Genomic DNA, 25,756 nt, shown 5'->3' on the forward strand with positions numbered 1-25,756 from the left:
GCATTTTAATGCCATGTCGAGATCAACTCTATTCATTGTAGAGGAACCATAATCTAAAGAATTTCCTTCAATTTAGAGAAAATATTTTTTTCTTTTTTACCTAAATCCATAAAATTTTGCATTACATACTCTAAATATTTCCATTTCTCATCCGACCGTTTCGGAATTTAAGAAACAATGAGGTTATAAATGAAAATTATTATTATTGTTAAAATATTAAATTTTAGGTTATGTTATAAATTTCTACTTTATTAGAGATAATTCCTCAATGCCTTAATCGTTTTTTTTTTAATTTTGCTTCACCATAATTGGTATTTTTTTGCTTTTATATTTATTATTCATCATTAATATAAAACAACCTTTTTTTGTAACCGTCCGTTACTTGATATTCCGGAGCCATCTGAAAAAAAACAAAGTTAAAAAGAGCTTGTAATTTATAAAAAAAAATTTTGTATAATTATTCATCATTAATATTAAACAAATTTTTTTTTTTGTAACCTTTTCTGATATCCCTTCCGTGTCCATCTGAAACAAAAAAAAAAGAAACAATTATTATTTCGGAAAATGTAAAATAAAAAAAATTTTTTAGCAGAATAGAATTTTTAAATATTCCCGCGTAAAACAATCGAACTTGGATTAAACGACACCAAGTGGCGCTGCAATCGCAAAAAGCGAATTCATTCACTGGCAATGCGCCTTTATGTTTACAAAATGGCGACACAAACCTCGCAGGACTAACAAGGCGGCCACGCTGGGTTTCGCAAAAGTAACATCGACAGATCAGTATATATAATTTTTTTCGGGTTCCTTTTTTTTACCCCTTCCCCCAACATTCATAAACAAACATCTATACTCACAGTTTATTTATTTTTATCGTTTTCTTTATTAGTTTTTTTTTTTTTTGTATTTTTTTTTTAATCAAGACAAAGCTTCGTGGAAATTCTATAGAATCACTGTTATTTTACGAAAACGTGTTTTTTTTTTACCCACCTTTTTTTTTGTGACAAAAAAATTATTATCACGAGTTTTTCTTCTTTATGGGGAGGAAGACTCGACATTGTTTACAATTTTTTTTTTTTTTTTGTTCTTATTCTCTTAATCGCGATTTTTTTTTCTTCTGACAATAAAATTTCAACGAGAATCGTCTGGTCGTGTTTGTTTGCAGCAGCAGAAGCAACAGTCGTGTCGTCGTCGTCGTGTTCGAAACCAAGCGCAGCCTTGAACGTAAACAAAAATGGAGGTCAAGGAGGAGGAGGCAAAAATTTGTCGACTCTGCGGACAAACTGACAATATTTGTATTGATGTATTTAGTGAGGATGGCACTAATCGTTTGCTTCGCATTAAAATACATTCGAAAATAAATATTCTGGTGAGTAGAATTTTTTTTTTCTCTTCTGCTTTTATTATTTTTTTTCTTTTTTTAAGAACTAAAATCCACGTATATTGAATTTGAATTAAAAATCAAGAAAAAAAAAATTTCACTAAAAAACGAAATGAAAAATATTTCCATTGTGCATTTATTAAATAACAAAAAAAAAAGAAAGAAAACATCTATAGTATTATATAGAGAGGAGGGGGGGTGGGGATCACGCTCGAAATTCTCGCCGCGTCCGTTCTAAGGGGCTAAGGGGAGGGGTGGGGGGCATTGGTGGAATAAAGGGGGGTTTATAGGAAAATGGCCGGAAGACAAAAGCCGACGTGTTTCGGACACTTTTTCCCGTATAACGCACACGAAATAAAAACGCCGTGAAATTATTTCTTTTTTGTAACGAAAGAAAAAAAAAAAAATTCTACTTTTAAATGAAAAAAAATTGCTACTTTATTTCTTCTTTTTTTTTTTTGTTTTATTTTCTCGAAAGCGTTGTTCGTCGATAAAAGTTGTATTTCGTTTTTTATTTCCCTTTTTTTCTGGTATAAAATTCTTCCTATGTATATATATTGTATATATGTATATGTATATATATATATATATATAATCCTCGCAAAATAGTGACTTGAAAAGTGCATTTTTACCCTTTCTCCCCCCCAACTTTTATTTATTTATTTTTTTATTGTGTGAAGTGAGCGTTAAAAAAATATATATATTTTTTTTATTTCGATTTATTGTATTCGAGTTTTTGAGGTTAATTTTTTGTTTTGTGTTTCGAAATATATATTGTGTATTTGTTTTTTTTTCTCCCTTTTTTTTTGAATTTACGTTTTGTGAATATTTTATAAGATTTTTTTTTTCAATTCAAAAATTGAGTGTTTTATGAAAATTTATAGTTTTTGAAATTATTTCTCTCTCTCTCTTTAAATATGAATTAGTTAAAAATAACGAATTTTTAAAATAATCGAAAAATAATAATAATTTTTTTAAAAAAATTTAAAATCGTTACTGACTTTTTTGCTTTAGTCAGTTAGTAAAAAAAAAAATAAAAACTAACCTAAAATTAGTGAAAATTAACTAATTTTCAGTGCAAAAAAAGCTAGAGAAATTTTTTCTTTTTTTAAATAAATTATTATAGCTTCTAAAATTTTCTCAACCGATTTCAATTTCTTAGAGTTTTAAAAGTATTTTAGGATTTTTTCGAATTTTTAAAAGGCACAGAACATAAAAAAAAAAATTATTTACGTACGAGAAACAAGCATTTGTTTTTTTAAAAAAAAAATTTTATGCTGATTTTACTAATTTTAAACAATTTATTTTTAGGTTATGTCAAAATAACTAAAATTTCTGGCAACTAATTATTATAATTAGTTAAAAATTTGTTCAATTAAATTTTGCTAATTCAAATTAATTGCCAGAAAGTTTAGTTATTTTGACATAACCTAAAAATAAATTTAACTAAAAATCGTAAAAATTAGCTAAATTTATTTTTAGGTTAGGTTAAATAAAATTTTTTGATAACTAACTGCATTAGTCATATTTAGCTTTGTTTTAACAAATTTATAAAGTTAAATTCACTTTTAGGTTATGTCAAAATAACTAAATTTTCTAGCAACTAATTATTATTTTATTAATATTATTATTATTATTATTATTATTACAATTTAATTATAATTATTATTTAATTATAATTTCTTGAATTAAATTTGGCTAATTCAATTAGTTGCCAAAAATTTTAGCTATTTTAACATAACCTAAAAATAAATTTAACTAAAAGTTAGCTAAATTAATTTTTTAGGTTATGTTAAATAAAATTTTTTAATAACTAACAGAATTAGACAAATTTAACTTTGTTTTAACAAATTATAAGGTTAAATTCACTTTTAGGTTATGTCAAAATAACTTAATTTTCTAGTAACTAATTATTATTATTAATATTATTATTATTATTATTATTATTATTATTATTATTATTATTATTATTACAATTTAATTATCATTATTATTTAATTATAATTTCTGGAATTAAATTTGGCTAATTCAATTAGTTGCCAAAAATTTTAGCTATTTTAACATAACCTAAAAATAAATTTAACTAATAGTTAGCTAAATTAATTTTTTAGGTTATGTTAAATAAAATTTTTTGGTAACTAACAGAATTAGACAAATTTAGCTTTGTTTTAACAAATTATAAAGTTAAATTCACTTTTAGGTTATGTCAAAATAACTAAATTTTCTTTCAACTAATTGTTATTATATTATAATTAGTTAAAAATTTTTTGAATTAAATTCGGTAATTTGAATTAGTCAAATTTAGTTATTTTAACAAATTTTAAGGTTAAATTCACTTGTAGGTTATGTCAAAATAATTTGTTTTAGTTTCTTTTCTGGTATAATTAAATTAGTCGAATTCAACGGTTTTAATTTATTTTTAACTAATTATTAGTTAAATTATTTTGACATAACCTAAAAGTAAATTTAAACCTAATAATTAGTAGAATAAAATTAATTAAAATGAAATTTGGCTAATTTAATTAGTTACCGCAAAATTTGAAAATAAAATAAATTTTAGTTATTTTAACATAACCTAAAAGTGAATTTAACTACTAATTAGTTAAAATATTTAAATTTGACTAATAATTAGTTGAAATTAGCTAAAATTAGTTAAAATAGTTAAATTTGACTAATTCAATTAGTTACCGAAAATGTTAGTTACTTGATATAACCTAAAAATAAATTTAACTAATAATTAGTAAAAATTAGTTAAAATATAAAAATTTCACTAATAATTAGGTAAAATTAGTTAAAATATTTAAATTTGACTAATAATTAGTTGAAATTAGCTAAAATTAGTTAAAATATTTAAATTTGTCTAATAATTAATTGAAATTAGCTAAAATTAGTTAAAATATTTAAATTTGACTAATAATTAATTGAAATTAGCTAAAATTAGTTAAAATATTTAAATTTGACTAATAATTAATTGAAATTAGCTAAAATTAGTTAAAATATTTAAATTCGACTAATAATTAGTTACGCCCCTCGAAAAAAAATCGCAATTTCCTCGAAAATCGTCACTGTGACTACCAAAATTAATTTTTTTTTTTTTAAATATTTAATATTTATTATTATATTATAACTACTTACTGTTTACTTATTAAATAAAATAAATATTAAATATTTAATTATTTTTTAAATATATAAGTATGGTGTGTCTGCAGAGCGGTAGGGTGAAGATGTTTTCATTTACGACGATTAAAATTAGAAAAAAAAAAAAAAATTCTGTGTGTGTTTTGAGCGTTGATTGTAAACGAGCGCTAAATTTAAAAAAAAACCTAAAAAAACACATTTCCATATAGTTCTAAGACGAATATTGGCAAAAAAAAAAAAAAAAAAAAAAAATGTTTTTCAATGCAACAAAGTTTATCAGGTAAAATCTGTTTAAATCGCAGATAGATGAGAGGGATCTTCTGCCAAAGACGATCTGTGTTCATTGTGTGGGGAAACTTGAATTCGTTTGCGACTTCCAAGAGGAGTGTCTTCGTACTCAACAACTGTTACGCGATCGGTACAATCTACCGCCCTTATCAGATGTTGTAAGTCAGTATTTTATTTCTCATCTAATGCTCTACCGCTCTCAAAAATTAAAAAAAAAAATGATACCTACCAATAATACATGTTACTCTTCTTTTTGGAAAATGTCTCTTTTTTTCAAAAATAGTCTTCTCGAATAAAAAAAAAAAAAAATGCTTATCACTTAAACTGCTTTTTTTCTCACATAAAGCTAAATCTTTTATTTAATTTTAATCGCTTTCCTCTAACGCTTTTTTTTCTCAATAAATAACCACTAATTTCAATTTGTGATTCTCGATGTTCGAGAAGACCTAATGGAAAATATAGTGTCTGATTTTAATATTTTTTTTTTTTTTTTTTTTTGAATCAAAGAAACAATTTTTCTTGTTACTTGAATTCTAACTAAAGTTTTAAGTTTATTAAATTCTAAAGAGAGTGTATTCGTTTACCAATTTTAGTAACAGTTTTGACTAATTTTTAGTAAAAAAAACTACCAATTGCTAGTAGGAAACTACTAATTCATTTGTAAGTCGTATTTTTTACTATTTCAAATTAGTAAGCCGATTTACTCTATGAATTAGTAGTTTCCTACTAGGAATTAGTTTTTTTAAAATAAAAATTAGCCAAAACTGTTACTAATTCAATTAGTAAACGAATATTGCACAGAAAACTACTAATTCAAATTTAGAAAGTACTCTCTAAATCTGAATTAGTAAAAATTTTTACTAATTTAAATTAGTGACTCACTTTTTGCTTTTAGAATTAGTAAAATTTTACTAATTGTTAGTAAAAGTTACTAATAATTAGTAAAATTTTACTAATTCAAAAGCAAAAAGTGAGTCACTAATTTAAATTAGTAAACATTTTTACTAATTCAGATTTAGAGAGTATTAACTAATTTGAATTAGTGACTCACTTTTTTTTGACATAGTTAAACTTTACTATACGGAAAAAAAAAATATTTACATAAAACAGCAAAAGATTTCACTCGAATAACAAAAGATTTAATGCTTTTAATTAAAGCAAGTAAAACTTTTGCTACTATAGTGAAATGTTTCGATGTTTCAGGTAAATCTTTTTTTTCAGTAAAAAAAAAAGAAAATTATTTTACTATCGAATTAGTAAAAATTAAATTAAAAAAAAAGTGAGTGTCACTAATTCAAATTAGTTATTTTTGTCAAATTTTAATTTAGAGAGTAGTTTTTTTATACTCTCTTTTTTAATAAACCAGAGTTTAAAACTAACAAATATTATGAGTATGATATGGATTGAAGAGAATTAAGAAACAAAAAAAAAACACGAATTTCTTTTGAAAATTTAATCTAAAATTCATTTTTTAATTTTACAATTTTAAACATGATTTTAACAGTAATAACACATTACGTTTCGGTGATAAATAGGTTTGACAAAAATGAATGGAAAATCCGTTTAGAACAAAATAATTAGATTCGACAGATATATAAATTTAACCGATATAAATTTAAATAGTAAAATCAACTATTTTCGGAATAATTTCTACTATTTCAAAAGTAAATTTTACTATTTCTGCAGTAAAAATAGTAAAATTTACTTCTGAAATAGTAAAAATTATTCCGAAAATAGTAAATTTTACTATTTCTGCAGTAAAAATAGTAAAAAATTTTAAATAGTAGAAATTTTACTATTTTTACTACAGAAATAGTAAAATTTACTATTTTCGGAATAATTTCTACTATTTCAGAAGTAAATTTTACTATTTTTACTGCAGAAATAGTAAAATTTACTATTTTCGGAAAAATTTCTACTATTTCAGAAGTAAATTTTACTATTTTTACTGCAGAAATAGTAAAATTTACTATTTTCGGTATAATTTCTACTATTTCAGAAGTAAATTTTACTATTTTTACTGCAGAAATTGTAAAATTTATTTTTGAAATAGTAGTAATTATTCCGAAAATAGTAAATTTTACTATTTCTACTGTAAAAATAGTAAAATTTACTTCTGAAATAGTAGAAATTATTCCGAAAATAGTAAATTTTACTATTTCTGCAGTAAAAATAGTAAAATTTTTGAAATAGTAGAAATTATTCCGAAAATAGTAAATTTTACTATTTTTACTGCAGAAATTGTAAAGTTTACTATTTTTGGAATAATTTCTACTATTTCAGAAGTAAATTTTACTATTTTTACTGCAGAAATAATAAAATTTACTATTTTTGGAATAATTTCTACTATTACGGGAGTAAATTTTACTATTTTTACTGCAGAAATTGTAAAATTTACTATTTTTGGAATAATTTCTACTATTTCAGAAGTAAATTTTACTATATTTACTGCAGAAATAGTAAAATTTACTTTAGAAATAGTAGAAATTATTCCGAAAATAGTACATTTTACTATTTTTACTGCAGAAATTGTAAAATTTACTATTTTTGGAATAATTTCTACTATTTCAGAAGTAAATTTTACTATTTTTACTGCAGAAATTGTAAAATTTACTATTTTTGGAATAATTTCTACTATTTCAGAAGTAAATTTTACTATTTTTACTGCAGAAATAATAAAATTTACTATTTTTACTGCAGAAATAGTAAAATTTACTTTAGAAATAGTAGAAATTATTCCGAAAATAGTAAATTTTACTATTTTTACTGCAGAAATTGTAAAATTTACTATTTTTGGAATAATTTCTACTATTTCAGAAGTAAATTTTACTATTTTCGGAAATAGTAAGTTTTACTATATCTGCAGTAAAAATAGTAAAATTTTTGAAATAGTAGAAATTATTCCGAAAATATTAAATTTTACTATTTTTACTGCAAAAATAGTAAAATTTACTATTTTCGGAATAATTTCTACTATTTAAGATGTAAATTTTACTATTTCTATAGTAAAAATTGCCGAAAAATGCGCAGAAACTGCGAACAATTCCAATTTTACTTTTAAAGTAGTTAATGTTACTTTATTCTTATTTCCAATTTTTTTCCATGTATGTAAATTTGACAATTCATATAACTACGAATTTACACACAAAATCCAGACACTAAATTTTCCATTACCTTTTTTGGGTAAAATACCCTTTTTGCTTTTGGTGTTTTTTTTTTCTTCATCAGAAGTGATTATTTTTTTTGGTATTCATTTTTTTTTCCATACATTTAATTTAATCTTCTATCTAGGATGAGCTGGACAAATCGGTCCCAGGCACATCGACAATTAACAACAATGATTCAGACAAAGATCTTAATCGTGCAAGAACACCACAATCATCACTACCATCACAATTGGATCAAGTACAAGAAATAACAATGGAAATTGATAAACATCATCATTTACATGATGAATTTCGTTGTAAATCAACAATTGATTTACAAAATATTGAAACGCCAGTTTTAACGACATTACAAAATGTGCCTTTCCCACAAGAATTTACAAATTCACAAGAAGTCCTTCATAATAGTCAAATTGTACACAACGCAAGTGTGCAACTTAATAATAATAATAATAATAATAATCATCATCTACAGCATCATCATCATCATCAGCAGCAGCAGCAGCAGCAGAATCATCATCAGGAAATATTAAATCGCGATGGAATGAGAACGGAATTAATAATTGAAACACGCGATCCACTTGATATTGATGAACGTGTTTTACAAACAAATGTTCTTCAAAGCGATTATCAAGATCTTCCAAATTCACCTGCAATACCAATAATTCGTAGTATTGAAAGATTAATGAGTGATGAAAATTGTATTGAATCGGGACAACAAGATGCATGTGTACGTTGGTTACGTGGACGTAATGAACTTGAAATTAAATGTACAAAAACAACTGATATTACAACAATAAATGATAAAGAACAAAATTCATTACAAAATGAACAAATGAATGGTCAACGAAATATGATACAAATTGCAACAGGTACATTAAATAAATTATTAAATGTTATTGCCGAGACATGTGAAGTTGAAGTATCGGTACGTGAATCAATAAATAATGATAATGATAATAATGGTGGTGATATTAGTTTTCTCATTGAATTAAGAAATAAAGAAACATCAACTGTTAGTGTATTGGCAAAAGTATTTCCCGATCAAGGCTCATGTTTATTAGATCCAAAAATAATGACATTATTAAAAGATCAAAATAATCATGAAATAAGTGAGATATTAAAAATAATTGATGCTAAAAATCAAAAAGGTAAAACAAATATTATTAATGATGATGATGATGATACAACAGAAACATTAAGAAATCCAGAGGAATTATATCGTATGGACGGTGAAGAAATACATGTTGATGATAATGTTGAACAAATAACTGTTAATAATCAAATGAATTATGCATGTCGTTTATGTCAAAAAATTTATGAACGTCGTGATAAATGTACAGTACATGTTAAAACACATTTGGGTATTAAACAATATCATTGTATTGTTTGTCAAGCGAAATTTGTCTGTAAATCAGATGTTATGAAACATATAAGATGTTCACATACAAATCCAAGGCCAATATTATGTCCAAAATGTCCAAAACGTTTTCGTTCAAAATTTGATTTAGCTGAACATACAAATGTACATAAGGGCATTAAACCATATCGTTGTTCTGATTGTGATCAAACATATCATCATAAAGTATCATTACAAATGCATGTTAAATCACATTTACCACCACAAAATTTGGCATGCGAATATTGTGGTAAAGTATTTCCATATAGAACACGTTTATTAAGTCATGTTGGTAGTGTTCATATGAAAAATCGACGTAATTTTCGTTGTCATTTTTGTTATAATCTTTATTCAAGTTTATCGGTATTAAATGATCATATTAAAACGCGTCATGCAACAACATTTACATGTGAAACATGTAATAAAACATTTAAAGTTGCATCAAAATATAAAGCGCATGTACATCAACATACAAATCCAAAACCATATGTATGTACTGTTTGTGATAATCGTTATGCGTCAAAGGCATTTTTAAATGAACATTTATTAAAACATCAGGGTTTACGTAAACATGTTTGTCAAAAATGTGGAGCACGTTTTGCTCAAGCAAGCCATTTAGCTGCACATCGTCATGTGCATGGTGAAAAAACACATGTTTGTTCTGAATGTGGTAAGAAATTTAATCGACGTGACAATATGAAAGTGCATTTGAAGAGACATTTTGAAAATGATAAAAAAAGTAATAATAGTAATAATAGTGGTGGTATTAAACAAGAGGAAGAGGAAAAAAATGAAAAATGAAAGAAAGAGAGAGATTTATTTCGGTTTTTTTTTTTTTTTCTGTTTCTGAAAAAAAGGGATTTTTTTTTTTTTTGTGATATCGATTTGTGCCACTAGAAGAAAGAAAGAGTGAAGAAAAGGAAACTGAGTCGCTGGATTAGTCAACTGCAAAAATATATTATACATACGGAAAAAAAAAGTAATTTTTACTACTTTCGAAGAACAGAAAATTAAAAGGCATTAAAATAAGCTGCATTATTATTATATGCTTATTATTTTAATCAAATTTTGCTTATTTTAATCCATTTTGGTATTAAAATAAGCAAAAATTGGATTAAAATAATAAGCGTTGTAGCTTATTTTAATATCTTATTATTATTTTTGTTTATTTTGAAAAAAAATGTTGTTGTAGAAGTAGCTTAAATTACGTAACACTTCATAAATGAGGGGAGGCAAGTCGAAGATTCTATTGAAGAAAGACCTTAATAAATATTAAAGCCTTTTTTTTGCAATAGAATCCTAACAGCATGCATTACGCTTGCGTTGATTTTTTTACAACATAAGCATAACGCATGCTGTTAGAATTCTATTGAAGAAAGACATTAATATTTTTTTAAGGCCTTTCTTCAATAGAATCTTGACTTATCCCCCCCTTTCTTCTTATGATTGGTGGATATTTTTCAAATGAAATTTAACAATTTAGACATTTTTTTTTCATTGTCCCTTTCTATATTTTATGATATTTTAAGCCAAGAATCAATGATTTTAAAAATTTACTTTTGTAAATTTTTAAATGTTTCTTTATTACAATCAATTAAATTATTGGGATATCCGTTGTGGGGCGTGGCTTAGAATATTATCCTACGTTCAGTAGTACCATTTTTCACCACTATGACTGAAAGTGTTACTCTGATTGATTTAAACTGGACAAAAATTGACAAACATCCTACTTTCAAGGGTTAAAAATATTTTCAACAGAGAGCGCTTCACAGTAACGAACATCCCAATATTACATGATCCAACGACTCAGTTTACTAACAATAACAATATTAAAGTTTAATAGAAATTTTATTTCACTTTTAATTTGTATTTTGTTATCGATATCAAATACTACTGTTAATTATAAATAATCGAATTATCGAAAAATCACTATATTAGTATTCGATGTATCGATTAAATGACTTATAATAGCAGTAGTAACACTCTAAAAACTGAATCTGATATGGAAAATTAGAAATAATTCGATAAAAAAAAATTGTATCAAAATTCGATCTATTGATGTTCGATACATCGATAATATCGATATTAGATATATCAATAATATTAATGATTAATGTATCGATAGAGTCGATGTTCGATAAATCGATAATATGCATATTTTATAGATCGATTGTATCGATTCTCGAAGTACCAATTTTCGATAGGATCGCTATATAGATAGTATCGATTCTCGATATATCGATAGTATAGATTCTCGATATATCGATAGTATAGATCCTCGATATATCGATAGTATAGATCCTCGATATATCGATAGTATTGATTCTCGATATATCGATAGTATCGATTCTCAATATATCGATAGTATTGATTCTCGATATATCGATAGTATAGATCCTCGATGTATCGATTCTCGATATATCGATAGTATCGATTCTCGATATATCGATAGTATCAATCCTCGATATATCGATAGTATCGATTCTCAATATATCGATAGTATTGATTCTCGATATATCGATAGTATAGATTCTCGATATATCAATAGTATAGATCCTCGATATATCGATAGTATAGATCCTCGATATATCGATAGTATTGTTTCTCGATATATCGATAGTATCGATTCTCAATATATCGATAGTATTGATTCTCGATATATCGATAGTATAGATCCTCGATGTATCGATTCTCGATATATCGATAGTATCGATTCTCGATATATCGATAGTATCGATTCTCGATATATCGATAGTATCAATCCTCGATATATCGATAGTATCGATTCTCAATATATCGATAGTATTGATTCTCGATATATCGATAGTATCGATTCTCAATATATCGATAGTATTGATTCTCGATATATCGATAGTATAGATCCTCGATGTATCGATTCTCGATATATCGATAGTATCGATTCTCGATGTATCGATAGTATTGATTCTCGATATATCGATAGAATTGATTCTCGATATATCGATAGTATCGATAGTATTGATTCTCGATATATCGAAAATTTGCTTTTACAAAATCGACATCTAGATATCGAAAAAAAACAACTGAAGTTCGTTAAAAAGCGAAAAATTCTTAACGTTCGAGATATTGAAAGAATATCGATGATAAAATTTTTTTTATTTTGACGAGTAAATCTCTTTTATCTTGATGTATTTCAAGTATGAAAATTGTAATAAGGTGCTTGGAATTATTTTCCCGGAGATTTCGGTGCTTCCCGATTAGAATTTTTGAAGAAACAGAGAAATTTTTTTCGTTTTTTTTTTCTTTGCTTTTTCTTACAATTTTTTTTTTTCTTTCAATGCACTGAATTTTTTTTTAGTGTCAATGTATTTTTTTTTCTTCTAATTATTATCTTTAATTTTTTTTTTTTTTTTTTTTTTGATGTGTGTATGCGCCTCCTTGTGTTTGTCTCCCATTGTGAAGAAAAAAAAAATTTTCTTTTTAGCTTTAAGAATTAAAAAAAAAAAAACAAAAAAAAATAACAATGTACATATTTTATAATGAAAGTTAAAGAAAAAGCAGGTAATAATTTTTGTTTAAAAAAAATATGATTTTTTTCACGATATGTGAGGCGAGTTTTAAATTTATCGATATATATATATATAAATTTTCTTTTTTTCTTTCACTTTCTTTAGATTCACCATTTTTAGATTTTATAATTTATATAATAATAAGTTATAATAATAATAATAATAATAATTTTTTTTTCTCTCTTTAATTTCATCAATTATTCGATTTTGTTTTTTAAATGAAAAAAAATAATTTTTTTTTTTTTATTTTTTAAATTATACATTAATTTTGAAAACAAATGTATTTTTTTGGTTTGATGAGAATTTTTTCTTTTTTGCAAAAAAAATTTAAAAAGAATAGAAATGGGGCTTCCAAAAGTTTAGTGACCTTTTTTTTTTTTTTTTTTGTATTGGAATCGCAGTATTTTTCACGTGACTTTCGAATGGAATTTTTCACGAGACTTCTTTTTTTTTTAAATGATGTCGATGATGATGATAATAATAATAATAATAATAATAATAATAATAATAATAATAATAATAATGCGATTTTTGGAAAATTATAAAAAATTCGACTTAATTTAGAAGGATAGGGAAAAAAATTTTTTTTTCTTTTTTTTTTAGTTTTACTGTCAAATTTATTACAAACTAGACATTTATATATATACATATATATAATTATTAGTTTTTAAATATAATATTATATATATATATATATATAAAAATATTATATATATATAGTATTAAGATTTAGGACAGGCTCAGATCCAATTTCGCATTTAAGCAACTCTTACTGTGAAGTTTTTTGTAAATAGCGCAAGTAAAATTAATTTTCATTTTCATAAATATATATTTTTTTCTCTTCTATATAAAAAAAAGAGGAGAAAAAAAATAATGAAATGAAAATTAATTTTTATTTTCTTCCGGCGACTGTAAACACAAGTGCCTTTGCCAAAATGATTATTCGACATTTTTTGATACAATTTACAAATATATAATACAAATATATAAAAAAAAAATATAAATATATATATATATTCACTATATAATATAAATTTCGTTTCTAGATTTCTCACAAGTATTTTCATATATATATAAAAAAAAAAAACTTAATAAATAAAAGAGAAAAAAATTTATTACACATTTTTTTTTGGAAAAAATAATAAAATATAAGAAAGTAATTTTATAAAGCACTTTAAAAAAATTTAAGAAACTACTTTTCTTAAATTATTAAAAACACTAAAAATGTAATTTTTTGAAAAAAAAAAATTTATAGAAAAAATGTAATTTTTCTACGTCGACTGTATTTTATATAAAGATTATTAAAAAAAAAAAAAAAAGAAAAGAAAATAATATTACAGTACTAGGAAAAAAATTTATTATCTCATTAGTGGGAAAAATTGGTTTTTATTCACTTTGTTAAAATTAAAAAAAAAAAATTCTATTTTTTCCTTAAAAAAAAACAGGAATTCTATAAAATATTATTTTCTAAAATATACTATTTTTCAAAAAAAATTAATTTTTTTTCTACCATAAAAAAATACACGAAATATTAAGTGTAATATAAATAAAACTATTTTACATATTGTAAAAATGAGTTTAAAAAAAATTAAATATTACTATATATATGAGAGAGAGAGAGAGAGAGAGAGAGAAATATTTTTTTCCACCCCCAAAAAAAAGAGAATCAAAATTATTGATTTTCATTATTTTATCAACGTTGTTCTTAAAAGAAAAGAAAAAAAAACAAAAATCGTTATCGGGCCTCGATTTCTAGTTGCGAATACGAAATAAAAAATAAATAAATAAAATAAAAAAAAAAAAAAATCATTTATACACGACAATAAAGGCATATTTTTTAAGAAAAAAAATTTTTTTTCTCATTGTATAAGTACCTTTACCCATCCCTATACGCCAACTTGCCCCCAAAAAATGGATAAAAATGCACATTTCATGGTCAAAAATTTGTTTTCTCAATGAAATAAAGAAAAAAGAAAATTTTTTGTTCTCTACTTTAGATTGAGGAAAACGACGAGTTGCCAACTGGTGTTTGTGTAAAATGTATTGGGGCCTTGGAATTTTTATGTGACTTTTACGATTGGTGTCATCGAACTCAACAATCGTTTAACGATCAGGTGAGTGTGTTTCTTCAAAATATGTATATATATTTTTTTTCCTTTATTAATTTTTGAATATAATTTGGTATTCTAAAATTTAAAAAAAAAAACTAAAAAATATATTTTTTGTCTTTCACTATTTTAACGCTCAAAGGAATGATTATAAATTTAAGGTAAGAATTCAATTCAATAGTTTGGAAAATTGTATATAGACATTTTTTTTATAAATAGTGTTTTTAACAACAATTTTATGTTTGATAACAAGAAAAGTCGATTTTCAACTCTAGAGAGTAAAAAGAACGATTTTTTTAACCCTAGTGATTAAAATGACTACTTTCAACCCCTAGTGTGCAAAATAGCCTCTTTCAACACTAGGGTCTAAAATTACTATTTTCCACCCTAGTGTTCAAAGTGGCCTTTTTCAATACTAGGAACTAAAATTATTCTTTTACGCCTCTAGGAAATGTAAAATAGACATTTTACTACCTAGGAAAAAAACTTGACACTCTTTAATTCTAGTAAGAAAAATTACTATTTTCAACCCTAGTGTGCAAAGTGGCCTTTTTCAATACTAGAGACTAAAATTATTCTTTTTCGCCTGTAGGAAATGTAAAATAGACATTTTACTACCTTGGGAAAAAAATTGACACTTTTTAATTCTAGTAAGAAAAATTACTATTTTCAACCCTAGTGTGCAAAGTGGCCTTTTTCAATACTAGGGACTAAAATTATTCTTTTTAAACACTAAGAAATATAAAATAAAAATTTTCATATCTAAGGAGTAAATTAATGTTTCTCAACCCTAGGGGATTAAATACCTTTTTAGCTCTAGTGAGAAAAGTGAATATTTTGAACCCCAGTGTGCAAAATGGCTTCTTTCAACACTAGGGACTAAAATAATTTTTTTCGCCTCTAGGAAAGGTAAAATATACATTTTACTACCTTAGGAAAAAAATTGAGACTTTTTAATTCTAGTAAGAAAAATTATTATTTTCAACCCTAGTGTGCAAAGTGGCCTTTTTCAATACTAGAGACTAAAATTATTCTTTTTCGCCTCTAGGAAATGTAAAATAGACATTTTACTACCTTGGGAAAAAAATTGACACTTTTTAATTCTAGTAAGAAAAATTACTATTTTCAACCCTAGTGTGCAAAGTGGCCTTTTTCAATACTAGGGACTAAAATTATTCTTTTTCGCCTCTAGGAAATGTAAAATAGACATTTTACTACCTTGGGAAAAAAATTGATACTTTTTAATTCTAGTAAGAAAAATTACTGTTTTCAACCCTAGTGTGCAAAGTGGCCTTTTTCAATACTATGGACTAAAATAATTTTTTTCGCCTCTAGGAAAGGTAAAATAGACATTTTACTACCTTAGAAAAAAATTGAGACTTTTTAATTCTAGTATGAAAAATTATTATTTTCAACCCTAGTGTACAAAGTGGCCTTTTTCAATACTAGGGACTAAAGTTATTCTTTTTAAACACTAGGAAAAAGAAAATTAACATTTTCATACCTAAGGAATAAATTAGCGTTTTTCTACCCTAGGGAATTAAATACTTTTTAACTTTAGTGAGAAAAGTGACTATTTTTAACCCCAGTGTGCAAAATATCCTCTACGAAAAATTACTTTTTTTTATCAAGTTTCAATCGAAACAAATTCCTTTTTTTGTTAATCCAAGGGTAAAAAATAACTTCTTTTAACTCTAGTGAAGTAAAATAAATCAATTTTTCTTTTAATATATTGTAAAATTAGCAAATTATTTTTAAAAATTTGTTGCTATTAATTTTTTTATATTAAAATAAAAAAAAAATTCTTTTTTCTTCTTCTCCAGTTAAAAAATAATTTTGACACGTGTGAAAATTCGGAAAACGAATCGGACAAGGAAAATATATCACCCGAACAAAAGTCAAAGCGTAAATTAAAATTTAAATCATCAACAATTATTATTGAACATGAGAAAAATTTCAATAAAAATGATTCAAATGAAAATGAAAAATTATTAATTTCACAACAAGAAATTATTGATATTGATTTTGAAAAGGAAAATTGTTCAACAATATTAACAAAACCAACGGAAATAATAACAAATTACAATAACGAAATTTCTCAAATTCACGATAATCAAGTTTATTTCAATCTTGAGAATATAATTGTAAATCAAAAAAATTTATCAACCACAACATCAGCTAATGTTATTAATGAAAATTTTGATAAAAAAAATCAATTGACAAATGATAATAATAATAAAAATAATAATAAAAAATTAATTGAACCAACATTGGAAGTTTGGTTAAAATCAGGAAATGCAATGAATAAAAAGCGTAAAATTGATGATAATAATCAAAGTCAAATTGAAAAAAAAAAATTACCACGTATTTGTGAATCAAGATATAGTAAAATTTCTGAATTAATGACTGATGAACAAAAAGAAACTGTTGAAAATTATTATCGTGTCGATATGACTGTTGTCGATGAAAATAAAGTCGCTGAAAATATGACAATTTATTCACGTAATGAAATTGAATGTAAAATATGTCGACAAAAATATAATCGTATGGATAAATGTCAGGTAAATGAAAAAAAAATAATTTTTAAATTATTTAAAAAACAATTTTTTTTTTTGAGTATGAAAATTTAATTAATTTTTCTAGGTACACATTTGGAGGCATTTAGAAATGAAACCATATTTATGTACTGCCTGTGATTTTACAACACTAACAGTTTCAAATATACGTTGTCACATTAGAAAAAGTCATTTGAAAATAAAACCCTATGTGTGTCCACTTTGTGAGAAACAATATACATCACCGTCATCATTGCAGGAACATCTTAATACACACACAGGTGAAAAGCCATATCGTTGTGATGAATGTGATTTTTCAAGTGCCAGTAAACAAGTTTTGTCTTATCACAAACTCACTCACAAACAGGAAAAGGTAAAGGGGAAAAAAAAATAATTTTTTTTCTTCATTTTTATGCGAATTATTTAGTTTTATACATTATTACCCCATATATGTGCAATATTACCCCACTTGTTTTGTTTTACCCCTAATTAGCCTTGTCTGTGTTGTTTTATAACATTTTAATTGAATTTTTTCATTTTGTACCATTTTACCCCGTTTTGGTAATACTTAAACCTATTTGTACCATTTTACCCCTTGGTAACATTTTAAACCTGTTTGTATCATATTACCCCGCAATAGTAGTAATTAGATATGTTAGCTCCTTATTTCCCCACTTTGATTGTATTTTTTTCAATTTGTGCCATTTTACCCCGCTTTGGTAATATTTTAACTCGTATATTTCTTTTTACCCCGCAATAGTAGCAATTCGACCTGCCAGTCACTTTTGTAACTTTTTTTTCCTATTTGTACCATTTTACCCCTTGGTAACATTTTAAACCTGTTTGTATCATTTTACCCCGCAATAGTAGTAATTCGATATGTTAGCTCCTTTTTTCCCCACTTTGATTGTATTTTTTTCAATTTGTACCATTTTACCCCGCTTTGGTAATATTTTAACTCGTATATTTCTTTTTACCCCGCAATAGTAGAAATTCGACCTGCCAGTCACTTTTGTAACTTTTTTTTCCTCTTTGTACCATTTTACCCCGTTTTGGTAATACTTAAACCTATTTGTACCATTTTACCCCGCTTTGGTAACATTTTAACTTATTTGTATTATTTTACCCCGCGCAATAGTAGTAATTCGAGCTGCCAGCTCTTTTTTTCCCCACCTTAATTGTATTTTTTCTACTTTGTACCATTTTACCCCGCTTTGGTAACACTTTGACTCAGATATGTATTTTTACCCCGCAATAGTAGCAATTCGACCTGCCAGTCACTATTGTAACTTTTTTTTTTCCTCTTTGTACTATTTTACCCCGCTTTGGTAACATTTTAACTTATTTGTATTATTTTACCCCGCGCAATAGTAGTAATTCGAGCTGCCAGCTCTTTTTTTCCCCATCTTAATTGTATTTTTTCTACTTTGTACCATTTTACCCCGCTTTGGTAACACTTTGTCTCGTATATGTCTTTTTACCCCGCAATAGTAGCAATTCTACCTGCCAGCCCTTTTTTCCCCGCCTTGATTGTATTTTTTTCCATTTTGTACTATTTTACCCCGTTTTAATAACATTTTAATTTATTTGTACCATTTTACCCCAGAAATTTTAAACCAAATATATAGTTTTACTCCGCCTTTATAATATTTTAATCTGCCAATCATTTTTGGTAACTTTTTTTTCCACTTTGTACTATTTTACCCCGACTTGGTAACATTTTGACCCCCTGAGTCGTTTTACCCCACCTTTGTAATATTTTATTGCCATTTTACCCTAATCTTTGTATTATTATTATTATTATTCCTCCCCTTTCTTTTACTTTGGCATTACTTTCCTCGTTTATGTGTCATTTTACCCTATTTTTGTTAGGGGTAAATTTATACTGAATATTTTTACATTTTTCACACAGGATGTCGAGTGTGATGTGTGTGGAAAAAAATTTTATTCAAAAGGACGACTTCGTAGTCACAAATTTATACATAATAAAGACACTTCATTTAAATGTAAATTTTGCTCAACATATTTTATGAATAAGGAAGCACTCGAGAAACATTACAGTACATCGCACGTTCAAGATTATGAATGTAATATTTGTAATAAAACTTATAAATCAAGAAAATCGTTACACAATCATCAAAATGTGAGTAGTTTGTCAATTTTTTTTTTTAATTGTACATTTTCCTATTTATACTCTATTGATAAAGTAGAGCACAAGATAATTTTCGCGCGAAATTTTAAATTTATTACAAATTGGTTTGGTATTAAAAAAAAATAAATAATAATAATAATAATAATTCACTTATAGGTTCATTCGGAGGCAAAATATCAATGTTCATTGTGTCCGAGAAGGTACAAAAGTCAACATATCTTGAAAGAACATCTTTTAAAACATGGTGGAATTAGAAAATATAAATGTAAAACTTGTGAGAAAACTTTTGCCCAACAATCACATTTATCAGCTCATATGTCCGTTCATAAGGGATTCAGGTTAGTTAATTTAATTATTGTTAATTTATTTTTATTATTAAATTAAATTCCCTCAGTTTTTCAAAAAAAAACCAGTTTTACCATCAGTCGGTAAGGTAGATATCTATGTCGATAATTTTTATATTTTTGTTTTCCAAACAAATTTCTTTACCATCCATCGGTAAGGTAGATTTCTGTGTCGGTAATTTTTATATTTTTAAATGTTTCGAATTTTTACCATCAATTGGTAAGGCAGATTTCTGTGTCGCTAATTTTTATATTCAAAATAAATTTCTTTATCATAGGTCGATAAGATAGACTTCTATGACGGTAATTTTATTACATTTCCAAAATTTTTACCATCCGTCGGTAAGGTAGATTTCTGCGTCGGTAATTTTTATAAATTTGTTTTCCAAACAAAATTCTTTACCATCAAGTCAGTAATGTAGATTTCTATGTCGGTAATTTTTTAAATTTACAAAAAATGTTACCATTCATCGGTAAGGTAGATTGTTGCGTCGGTAATTTTTTTGTTTTCAAAAAAAATTACCATCCGTCGTTAATGTAGATTTTTGCGTCCGTAATTTTTTATATTTCTAAAAATATTGCCATCCATCAGTATGGTAGATTTCTGCGACGGTAATTTTTATATTTCCAAAAATTTTACCATTCGTCGATAAGGTAGATTTCTGCGACGGTAATTTATATATTTCTAAAAAAAATTACCATCTGTCGGTAAGGTAGATTTCTGTGTCGGTAATTTTTGTATGTGTTTATCTTTTTCGATTTTTTACATCGGTCGGTAAGGCAGATTTCTATGTCGGTAATTTTTATATTCCAAATAAATTTCTCTATCATAGGTCGGTAGGATAGACTCCTATGCCGGTAATTTTATTATATTTCCAAAATTTTTACCATCCGTCGGTAAGGTAGATTTCTGTGTCGACAATTTTTATATTATATATTATTAGTATTATTACTATTATTATTATTATTATTATTATTATTATTATTATTATTATTATTATTATTATTATTATTATTAATTATTAATTATTATTTGTCATTATTAATTAATAATTAATTTAAAATTAATTAAAGTAAAACTTAAAATAAATAAACTAAAATTCACCATTCGATTTTAGAATAAATATTTTTTCAATAATATTTTTTTATTTTAAGAAAAAAAAACAAATATTTTAGAGAATTCAAATGATTTTTGATAATGAGATTCATTTGAATATATAACGGTAAAGAGGGAACGAAACTTGTATTTGTTAAAAATTGTGACATACATTTTCTAATCTTGTTTTTTTTTTCTTTTTCTTTTTGATAATAATCAGAGAAAAAAGTAAATATAAAATTGAAAAAATTTTAAATAATAATAAAAATTTTAATAAAATTAATATGTTATATTTTTGGTAATTTTTTATTTTAAAAAAAAATAATAATAATAATGATATTGAATTAAAATTGTTTTAATATAAATCAAAAAAAATATTTATAAAAATTAGTAAAAAGAAAATTTTTCAATAAAAAATAATTAGAAATAATTAATTAATTGATAATTAGAATTAATTAATAATTAAAAAGAAATAAAAATTTTCATAAATAAGAAATAAATAAAAATGTTTGGATTATACTTGAAACTAATAATTTGAATTTGTATTTTTTTTCCTGTTTTTTTTTTTTTTTTTTTTTTGTTTTTTCATTAAAGATTCGAATGTCCTGGCTGTAAAAAATGGTTTAATCGTCATGACAATATGAAAGCACACACAAAACGTTGTAGTAAAATTTTAGATGATCCCACATTAATGGAACTTGTTGCAAATAATACAAAAATGAAAACCGAAAGTTGCAGTAGTATTGATAATATGAGTGTTTCATCGAAAAGTTCATCAGTGACATCAGTGAAAATAATTCCAATGAATGTGACAACAAAAATGGAAAAAAATGTAAATATGGAAAATTACAATAATGATAATGATGATAATGATAATGATGAAGAAGAAGAAGAAGAAGAAGAAGAATCAGATGGTGAATATCATTATGGTAATAATGATAATAATTCACGTAAAACAAGTGAAATTTTACATTCCTTGGCTGAAAGTGATGACGATGATGATGATGACAATGACGATAACGATGACATGAATGACAATCGAAACGAGGATATTATTAATAGAGGCGAATTATCCGTAACGGAAAATATTCTCTCACCCGAATGTTTCTGATCAAAAAATGAAAAAAAGAAAACATTTTTTTACAAAAATATTTTCAACAAATTTTCTAATTTTTTTTTTTTCATTTTTTTTTTAGTAAATTATTATTTTTTAAGAGGAATATTTTTTTTACACTCCTTTTAATGGGGGGCGGGTAAAGAAAACGTCGATTTTTTTATTTTAAAATTTAATGCACGAGAATCGATAATAAAATATTAAATCAGGGAAAAAAAAGAGAAACAAAAAAAAAAAAATTGTGATAAAAAAATATTTTTTTTTTAATAGAAAATTTTAAATAATTTTATTTTTTCTATTTCTTTCTTTTTAATATTTGTTTTTTCAAATAAATATTTCTATTTTATTGAATATACTCGCAAATAAATATTGAAAAATTATTTTAATTATTCAAAAACAAAAAAAAAGAAAGGAAACAATTTTGTGTAAAAAATAAATTTCGATAAATATTTATTAATTAATTAAATTAATATTCGCTGTTAATAAATTATATTATGCATATATAGTAAAAGTAAATATAAAAAATAAATAAATTAGTTTAATAAGGAAGAAAATTAAGTTTTTTTTTTTTTCTTTGTTCTTCTTTTTTGGAAAAATATTTGAAAATATTGAATTTGACAATTTTTTATTAAGAAAAAAGTGAAAATAATTTTTAGATCTTATTTTTTTTTCAACATTTAAAGCGAGTTTTATCGATACTAATTTTTTTCATGTATAGGTTTCTCTTTTTTTTTTACAAAAAAAAAAAATTTCATTTCTATTTTTACTACGAAAATTTTTAGTAAATAAAGGAAAAGAAATTTTTTTTTACTAGCGAATATTTTATCATTATAACTATTTTGTTCGAACGGTACTTGAATTTCGAAAAAAAAATAATTTTTAATTTTTAAAGATAATTTTAATATTTGTTTTAAAATTAACTTTTTTATTTTTTTTTTCTCTTGTGATTTTAATATTTAAATTTTAAGACGAGCAAAAAATTTTTGATATATTTTGTTTTTTTAGTACAAAAAAGAAATATTATAATTGATAATTAATAATTGCAAAAAAAAAAAAGAAATTTGAATTTATTTTTCAAAAAAAATTACAAAAATTAAATTAAAATTTATCAAAAAAATTTTTCGCCTCTTTTTTTACAGTAACTTTTATTTTTCTTTTTTTAATTCATGATTTCTCAACGATTTTTGTTTTTGCAATTTTCGTTTCGCCGTTATTAAAAAAGGGAATCAAATATAATAATACATAATATTTAATAAAATATATAAACAAAAGAATTGAAAGTGTCTTTCGAACAAGGACAAAAATTTATAACAATAAGTGCGTGACAAAAAAAGAGAGGATAATAATAATATATTTTTTTTATACTTGTCAATTTTCATCTCTAGCGAGAGACTTGACCTATATATATATAAATAAATAAATAAAATAACGAATTTAAATGGATCATAACGATAATTATATTCTTAAAGGCTGTTTTTTCCTCTCTTTTAACGAAAAAAAAAAAAATAATTACACTTAAGAGGCCTTGAATTGATTTGTTCTCGCGTTGACAAATCAAAATTTATTTTTTTTTTCTTAGTTTTTTTCTCATTTGAAACTATATATAAATTTTTTTTTTTTGATAATTTATATGTGACGTATTTAATTAATCGTTTGATAGAAATAAGTTATAAATAAATAAATATAGAAATATATTTCATGGTCGTGACAGCGTTGAGTCAAGACTGATTTGCCATAAATACATTTTTTGTAATGTGAAGTTCCTATAAAAAAAAAATTTGCAAAAAAAAACAAAATGAAATTTTCATTTATTTCCTATCAAAATTTAGTTAAAAATCTAACTTATTTTTCCTTTAAATGAATTTTAATTTTTCAAAAAAAAATTAAAAATTTTTTAATTATTTTGAATTTTAACATTAATTTGGAAATCATTTTACCAATCAGCGAAAGTCACCAAAACGTAACTGCGCTTGCGCTTCTGCAACTCTCTTATTGGTAGAAAATGGCGCTCTTATTTAAAATGGTTTATTATATAAAAAAAAAAAAAAAAAAATGGTTAGAAAATAATAAAACAAAAATTCTATGTGTTCAATTTATTATTTTTATGTTTAGTTACAAAATTTTTTAATGAAAATTAATTTTCATAAATTCTTTTTGAAATTTTTATTTTTGAAATTCATAAATAATTATTTATTTATTTGTTAAAGGGGTTTTTAAAATTTATAAAATAATAATGATTAATAATTAAAATTAGAAATTAAATTAAAAAATTGCAATTTTACGTTATATAAAATTTTAATTTCATTTTTTTTTTTCAAATTTTGTTTAATATTAATTTATATTTTTACTGATAGTATAATATTTGTTATTTTGATAATGATAGCGCGGCAGCTGACTAAACGTAATGTTTTTAAGCACGTTTAAAAAAAAAAATTTTATTAATTTTTTTTGCATATATAGTCGTAGGATTTTTTTAAGGAAAATTAATGGAAAAAATTTTTTAAATTCATTGAATTAAATTTTTTATAAATTTTAAAAAAAATTTAAATAATTTTAAATAAATAAAAATAACTTGTAAATATAATTTATAAAAATAAATTTTAAACATTTTAAATAAAATTTATAAAAATAAATTTTAAATAAAATTTATAAAAATAAATTTTAAATAAAATTTATAAAAATGAATTTTAAATTAAATTTTAAAGAAAATTTATAGAAATAACTTCTAAATATAATTAATAAAAATAAATTTTAAACATTTTAAATAAAATTTATAGAAATAAATTCTAAATATAATTTATAAAAATAAATTTTAAACATTTTAAATAAAATTTATAAAAATAAATTTTAAACATTTTAAATAAAATTTATAAAAATAAATTTTAAACATTTTAAATAAAATTTATAAAAATAAATTTTAAATAAAATTTTTAAAAATAAATTTTAAATAAAATTTTTAAAAATAAATTTTAAATAAAATTTATAAAAATAAATATTAAATAAAATTAAAATTAATAATTTTTAAGTTTACAATAGTTTTGAAATAAAATTGATGCTTTTAGGAAAATACAGAAAACTTTCTAAGGAAAACTCGGTAAATATTTTTAACGAAATGTAAATAATAATTTTTTTTTTCTAAGAATTATTATGAATGCACACACACACAATTATTGAATGTAATTCTATAAAATTACGCAAGAGAAAGTCGAGTGCATTAATCAAGGATAATAATCGTATAATATTTCATCGTTTCGATATTTTGAAAAATTTATTTAAAAATTTAAAAAAATTTTAATTACAAAATATAATTTTAATAATACTACTTAAATTTTTTTTTTTATTATTTTAATTTTCTAAATAAAAATTTAAAAAATTTTCTTTTATTTTATAATTCTCCTCTTTTAAATAAAAAAAAAAATAATAATTTTCATAAAGTAAATTAGAAAAAAATAAAAATTATTTATAATTT

General features: G+C 23.6%; 2 protein-coding genes across 5 annotated transcripts; both read left to right on the top strand.

Annotated features, from left to right (window-relative positions):
* Positions 1 to 692: 692 nt before the first annotated feature.
* LOC127290035 (uncharacterized) lies at positions 693 to 10,324 on the top strand. 4 transcript variants are annotated; one of them, XM_051318403.1, is made up of 4 exons: positions 693 to 766; positions 1,166 to 1,369; positions 4,822 to 4,965; positions 8,099 to 10,324. In XM_051318403.1, the coding sequence occupies exons 2-4, from the start codon at positions 1,235 to 1,237 to the stop codon at positions 10,169 to 10,171; spliced, it is 2,352 nt and encodes a 783-aa protein (XP_051174360.1). In that variant the 5' UTR covers positions 693 to 766; positions 1,166 to 1,234; the 3' UTR covers positions 10,172 to 10,324. The 4 variants fall into 4 exon arrangements, with proteins under 4 accessions (XP_051174360.1, XP_051174362.1, XP_051174361.1 ...); XM_051318405.1 differs by having other exon boundaries at positions 1,169 to 1,369; XM_051318404.1 differs by having other exon boundaries at positions 715 to 783.
* On the top strand, positions 1,894 to 23,730 carry LOC127290036 (zinc finger protein 501-like). Its single transcript, XM_051318408.1, has 7 exons — positions 1,894 to 1,911; positions 14,916 to 15,032; positions 16,850 to 17,587; positions 17,670 to 17,954; positions 19,494 to 19,724; positions 19,890 to 20,071; positions 21,768 to 23,730. Exons 3-7 carry the CDS (start codon positions 17,327 to 17,329, stop codon positions 22,282 to 22,284), a joined length of 1,476 nt encoding a protein of 491 aa, XP_051174365.1. The 5' UTR covers positions 1,894 to 1,911; positions 14,916 to 15,032; positions 16,850 to 17,326; the 3' UTR covers positions 22,285 to 23,730.
* Positions 23,731 to 25,756: the final 2,026 nt, after the last annotated feature.

Source organism: Leptopilina boulardi, unplaced genomic scaffold (genome assembly GCF_019393585.1).
Source record: "Leptopilina boulardi isolate dan_hultmark-lab unplaced genomic scaffold, ZJU_Lbou_2.1 LbouV2_55, whole genome shotgun sequence".
Taxonomy (NCBI): domain Eukaryota; kingdom Metazoa; phylum Arthropoda; class Insecta; order Hymenoptera; family Figitidae; genus Leptopilina; species Leptopilina boulardi.